General features: G+C 44.4%; 1 protein-coding gene across 3 annotated transcripts in view; it reads right to left on the bottom strand.

Annotated features, from left to right (window-relative positions):
• STX3 (syntaxin 3) overlaps positions 1-6,811 on the bottom strand; it is a 51,372-nt gene that overhangs the window by 16,628 nt on the left and 27,933 nt on the right. For all 3 annotated transcript variants that reach the window (XM_025355660.1, XM_025355658.1, XM_025355659.1), the window contains exons 3-4: positions 1,968-2,067; positions 162-236 (exon numbers count right to left, since the gene is read on the bottom strand). In XM_025355660.1, coding sequence (XP_025211445.1) covers positions 162-236; positions 1,968-2,067 — 175 coding nt within the window. The remainder of the gene's footprint in view (positions 1-161; positions 237-1,967; positions 2,068-6,811) is intronic.

Raw genomic sequence — 6,811 nt, forward strand, 5'->3', positions numbered from 1 at the left:
CTACAATGGATCATTGCAGGGACAGAGCCTGAACCACAAACAAAGATGGACCAAGTGGTGTCAGTTCCACTGAGAAGAGTTTCAGTTCGGAAAGCTGGACCCTAGGGGAGCTGAAATAGATGGTGGTGGGGACTGGCTTGTTTCCTTCGTTCCCTTCTTACTCTTCAGTTTGTTCCGGACGTTGTTGGCCCTTTTCTTAATCTCAGTCGTGAGCTGCTCTAGGTCATCCTTGGTTTCTGGGTAAACAAAGGCAGGCAGAATCCGTTAGAAAGGAGAGGACTGATTCCTTTGTGAGCTACAGCAATCATCATCAGAGGAGGGTGGCTTTCTCAGGCATCCACTGCCCAGAATGGTATTTATCCCAGCGCACTCCCCAGAATCTATCATTAGAATCACAGAGTGCTTATTTTTTTAAAGGCATTTTCCAGGCACCCCATCCCAGTCTACAGAATAAAAACACCTAGGGTTGGAACCGCAAAATCAGCCCTTTCAACCCTCCCAAGTAATCCTGCAGCACATAAAATTATGAGAATTTTTAGAGGAAAGAGCCTACCATGGGGGCTTCGGTTGAGAAGGTTCTAGGGAGCTTATGGGGAAAAGAGATTTCAACCAAGGCTAATCAACTTAAAATGAGGCAAATATTTATGACATACCTATTACACACATCCTAGGTTGTATGGAGCAAACTAAGTATTAGCTATAACCATTCATTCAAAAGCCATCCTTCAGCCCCCTACTACAACTTTGGAACAGAGCTAGAAACTACAGAATCAGAAAGAAGATCTAGGTTTTTCCTGCAAGGTGTTTAAAGTTTAGTGGGAGACAAGAGAGAAATAAATCAGCAGCTCTAATATGCAGCATGGAGTAAGGTATGAGTTCTGGTCAAGGTGTGCACAGCCTGGAGGGATCTGGAAAAGCTTCTAAAGACGGAGATGAGCAGGAATGAGTCTCAAGGACTGTGAATTGGCCAGGTAGAGAAAGAGACTAAGAGCAGGAATCCCACGAGAAGAAACAGTAAGTAAAGGGTATGAGTGAACAGGAAATATCTGGGGAACCACCAGAATTGGTCTGGCTGAAGCGTGGGGAGCAGGAGGAGGATGGCAGGAGGCAGGCTGGCTGGGAAGGCAGGAATGTGATCAAGACAATGTCCATACGCTCTGCTAAAGTGTTCCCACTTCAGTCTTTAGGTAATAGGGCCCATCGGAAAAATGAAAGAGTGGAATGACAGTGTCAGGCTTGCTCCCTGTTCTTAAGGAACCGAAAATAGAGCCCTAAACCACCCGTGTCCAAACCGTGGAACGCACGGATTTTTTTGCTTCTCTGTGGTGGCAGATATCAGGAAAATTATGTGCAAACCTTTCTTTTAGCTCATCAGCTATCATTAGTGTTAGTGTATTTTATGTATGGCCCCAAGACAATTCTTCTTCCAATGGGGCCCAGGGAAGAAAAAAGGTTGGACACCCGTGCAAACAATTAGGGGAGAAATAAAGTTTGCCTAGGTGGTGGTAACAAACAGGAGTTTAGGGATAGAACGAATTTCTGTGAACTTGAACCATTTTGGAACACCTCATGGAAAAAAAATGGACTTGATCTGGTAGGATTCGGAAAGAGGCCTAGGAAAAGCATTTCAGGCTGGGGAAACAGTACAAGCAGAGGCTCAGAGGAGGGACCAGGCCCAGGGTATGTAAGCAGCAGTGGGAATCGTCGCTAGTCAGGAAGAGGGACTAGCTGGGAAACAGGAAAGTCTGGCTAAATGGTTGGAGTGGGACCATGAAGAGAAAACCTTGACTGTGGCCAGGCAGTAGGAGCACAGGTAAGGTAAAGGAGAGGGAAATGAGATAATATGTACACTAGTGCCCTGTAACTTGTACACTTCCCTGCTGCTCGCGAAGGGCAAGAAAACAAGGCTGGCTCAGCCCCGAGGAAAGGCTGATTGTTGGGTGACTCAGTTCTAAGTAAACACTCACTTGGCTCTGGAATCGGTGCAGAGAGAATGATACTGTAGAGTTTCTTAGCCTCCTCCACATGTTCTGAGATCTTGTCAATGTTAAGCCGAGTTTCCTCAATCTATAATCAGAAAGACAATAACTTCCATCATCAAAGAGGAAGTACAGGTCCATGGCTGAGATAAACGCTTGGCAGAGCTGCTGGTGAAAGCTGCCCATCTTCTGGGTTCGTGGAAGAAGATAATGACTTAAAAGTCTTCAGCTGCCCAGTGAGTACCCTTTCCATGGTTAAAGTCATCTCAACAGAACAGTTGTTAAAAATCCATACTTGTTGCTCCCTGAGAGTAATACATTTACCCACTTTGGATGGAAGGATTCAGGCCAAAGTCAAGAAGAGCTGGGAAAAACCATGAGGAATGATCAGAGGGGGAGAATCAGCAGACCTTAGCAGGCAGAGCCTTAAAGCCCAAAAAGTGAGAACAGAAAAGAGTGAGGATGAAGGAGAGGGGGAAAAGGAAGGAAGGAAAGAAGTGAAACGAAAACAACAAACCTAGACAGTGAAAAACACAGAATGAGAGGAAGAGAAAGACAGAAACAGGCCGGGCGCGGTGGCTCAAGCCTGTAATCCCAGCACTTTGGGAGGCCGAGGCGGCGGATCACGAGGTCAGGAGATCGAGACCATCCCGGCTCACACGATGAAACCCCATCTCTACTAAAAATACAAAAAATTAGCCGGGCGTGGTGGCGGGCGCCTGTAGTCCCAGCTACTCAGGAGGCTGAGGCAGGAGAATGGCGTGAACTCAGGAGGTGGAGCTTGCAGTGAGCCAAGTTCGCGCCACTGCACTCCAGCCTGGGCGACAGAGCAAGACTCCGTCTCAAAAAAAAAAAAACAAAAATTAAAGAAAAAAGACAGAAACAGAAAAAGAAGACAAGGAGAGAAAAAAAGAGAGAGATAATAGGCAATGAAGGTCTCATGAGACAGCCTGAGCTTCTCTAGGACATATGTTCTTGTACTAACTGATTTCCTCAGACAATCAGGACCCAGTAGCTCAAGCCACAGCCCATTTCTGCATATTTCTAAGGTTCCTGATTGTACAAGGCTGTGGGTATCATAAAATATTTCCAGCAGCACTTCATTCCCAGGTAGAACGCCACTGCCAGACATTCCTACATGAGCTTTGACTGCAGACTCAGATCCCCCTTCATAGCTCCCCATGCCGCTGTTACCATAGCCCTGCTGCAGTGGAAGCCTATATACAGGGAGCAGGACAGGAAGGAGAAACCTCAACACCTGCAGGGTCTATCCGCTTCACTCTCAAAGTGAAGGGCACATCAACATTGCAACAATTAACAAACAGAAATCTTGTAAAATGTCATACAGTAGGATCCTAACATCTGAGATGCAACAAAAATAAAATTCAATGCATATGCAGCTTCCAGCATCCCTCTTTTCCCGTGGATACTTCATCTTTTTCAAAACTTGATTATAGCTCTTCATATTCAATAGAAAATAGGAGGCCGGGCGCAGTGGCTCAAGCCTGTAGTCCCAGCACTTTGGGAGGCCGAGACGGAAGGATCACGAGGTCAGGAGATCAAGACCATCCTGGCTAACACGGTGAAACCCCGTCTCCACTAAAAAATACAAAAAACTAGCCGGGCGAGGTGGCGGGCGCCTGTCGTCCCAGCTACTCGGGAGGCTGAGGCAGGAGAATGGCGTAAACCCTGGAGGCGGAGCTTGCAGTGAGCTGAGATCCGGCCACTGCACTCAAGCCTGGGCGACCAAGCCAGACTCTGTCTCAAAAAAAAAAAGAAAAGAAAATAGGAGAGGACAGGCACAACGGCTCACACCTGTAATCCCAGCACTTTGAGAGGCCAAGGCAGGCAGATTACTTGAACCCAGGAGTTCAAGATCAGACTGGGTAACATGGCAAAACCCCGTCGCTACAAAAAACACAAAACTCAGCCACGCATTGTGGCACGCCCCTGTAGTCCCAGCTACTCAGGGGGCTAAAATGGATGATCCCTTGAGCCTGGGAGGTTGAGGCCACAGTGAGCCATGATCATGCCACTGCATTTCCCGCCTGAGCAACAGAGTGAGACTGTGTCTCAAAAGAATAAAAAATAAAAAATAAAAAAAAAAGGAGAGAAAAGAAAAAAGAGAGAAAGAAAATAGGAAAAAAAACACTTGAGCTCTCCAGCCCTCAAATCAGTACTTTTGCCACTGGAGTACAGGCTTTTCCCCTCTATAAATATATTGGCTTAGATGTGCCACAGTTTGAGAGTAGAGTTGCTTGCTGAAAGAGGTAGAATAAAATTACAATGTAATAATATCATGGGAGTGTAAATATACATACAGGTAACTACCCAAATATTTGTGAAGCATTTTAACAGTTTGCAAAACAACCTATAAGACTGGATCGGTACCATTATTCAAATGAGGAAACAAGTTTAAAGAAATCATAGGTCACATAGCTTGTGGTAGGGACAGCATGCAAATAGTGCCCGCCACACTCCAACTGGGATGCTTTTTTCCATTAGATCAAAGAGTTAATTTTTTTAAAACTATCTGTACTGTTTAGAAGCATTCTAGCACTACCCAGCTATAAAAAGGGCCACTGTTACAACCTCTGAATACTCACTGATACGGTTTGGCTCTGTGTCCCGACCCGAATTTCATCTTGTAGCTCCCATAATTCCCATGTGTTATGGGAGGGACCCACTGGGAGACAACTGAATCATGGGAGTGGGTCTTCCCCGTGCTGTTCTCGTGATAGTGAATAAGTCTCAGAAGATCTGATGGTTTTAAAAACAGGAGTTCCCTTGCACAAGCTCTCTTTTTGCCTGCTGCCATCCATGTAAGATGTGACTTGCTCCTCCTTGACCTACGCCATGACTGTGAGGCTTTCCCAGCCATGTGGAACTCAAAGTCCATTAAACCTCTTTCTTTTGTAAATTGCCCAGTCTCAGGTATGTGTTTATCAGCAGCGTGCAAACGGACTAATACACTCACAGACTCTAGGGGTGTGACCACCTCAGAATCTACCAGCCCCTCTTAGAACTCATGTCATTGCATCACACCATGTTTCCGGTTCCACCACATGACTGCCTTGCCAAAGCGATTACACTGTTTTACAGGATTAAGGGGAGAAAAAGGCTTTCTAGAAGAAAACACACTAAACATTTTTAAATGAGTTGATCAAATTTTAACAAGCCATGAAGGACTTGGATTTTGCATGTTCAACAGATTGGTTGTCATAGAAATTTTCTCATCTGGAAAATTATTTTATAAACTGAAGAGTATCCTGACCCAAAGTTTAGTCAATGGTAGAAACACAGGAAGAGATAGGAAGTTTCTAGGATGAGACTGGCAGGCCTCAGGCTCAGTGTCACTACAGGTATTTGGAGACTGGATGGTTGATACTCACCCTGCCCTATGCACAGAAGAACTGGTCTTGGGGGCTCTATCTGCAACCTGCCTATGAGACTTCCCAGGCCCAGGCGGCACTCCATTCCACCCCGCCCATTCTCCACCCACTGTAGCTGGTCTCTTTCCTCTGACCGCATCAACCTCTCTATTTGGAGGCATTTCAAGGAATCTGATTTCACAGAAATATAGTCAGTTCACCAAATGATCACAGGACCTTTTTGGGACTTCAGGATGGGCAAGTGGCCAACCATAGAGCTTTCTTTTTTTGAACTTTGTGGCTTTGCTTTTTCTTAGAAGTATTGGTTTTCCTCAAAGGTGACTTTCTGAGTATTTAATGGTGTGAAATGGCAGCTACATGTGGTTTCCTTTTGTGCATTTGCCAGATAATCAAAAAATCATGAGGCAATTGCAGGGAAAGGGTATAAGAAACTGACAAGTGCCCAATCTAAAAGTTTAAGGGCTATTGCATGTGCTTGTCTGGGGTTAAGTATACTGACATCTAAAATTACTCTGCATATTCATATATTTAAAAACTAAAATTGCCTAAATATATTCTTGAATCAGAAATGATGCTACGTCCTTCACAATACTTCTATGAGGCTATCATCATTATCTCCTTTTTATACATATGAGAACACCAACTCTAAAAGAAGTAGAGAAATTACTCCAGGTTACACTGCAGAAGGAGGCAAAACTGAGGTTTGAACTCAGGAATACTAAATTCTATCTCCTGAACCAAGTAAACACCTAAGGAAAGCTCCTATATCTTCTCTCCCAAGTTCATGCATATTCAGCCCACATCAGGTTAATGTGCATGTTTAATCCACTGTTTTGGGAAAATGGATCAGTTGCCTTTCACAGAGATCATGTTCCTTATTTCTCTGTCTTCTCACCACAGCTCCCTATAGAAAGCTTTTTACATAATGAGCCCTCAAGAAGTATTGTTGACCAATGAAACCAATCTAAAAGTGTTTTTTCTAAATCACCATATAAAATTTACAGCTAATACATTCCCAGTGCCTTCTCATTGTACATTGTTTATTAAAATGGCTTTTTGTTGTTGTTGTTGTTGTTTTGTTTTGTTTTGTTTTTTTGAGACAAAGCCTTGCTCTGTTGCCCAGGCTGGAGTGCAGTGGCATGATCTTGGTTCACTGCAACCTCCACCTCCTGAGTTCAAGCGATTCTCCTGCCTCAGCCTCCCAAATAGCTGGGATTACAGGCGCCCGCCACCACGCCAAGCTTTTTTCTGTCTTTTCTTTTTCTTTTTTTTCTTTGTATTTTTAGAAGAGACAAGGTTTCACCATGTTGGCCAGGCTATTCTCAAACTGCCGATCTCAAATGATCCACCCACCTCGGCCTCCCAAAGTGCTAGGATTACAGGTATGAGCCACCTTACCCAGCCTAAAATGTACTTTTCTTTTTTTTTTTTTTTTTTTTT

The sequence above is a fragment of the Theropithecus gelada genome, chromosome 14, assembly GCF_003255815.1.
Source record: "Theropithecus gelada isolate Dixy chromosome 14, Tgel_1.0, whole genome shotgun sequence".
In the NCBI taxonomy this organism is placed as follows: domain Eukaryota; kingdom Metazoa; phylum Chordata; class Mammalia; order Primates; family Cercopithecidae; genus Theropithecus; species Theropithecus gelada.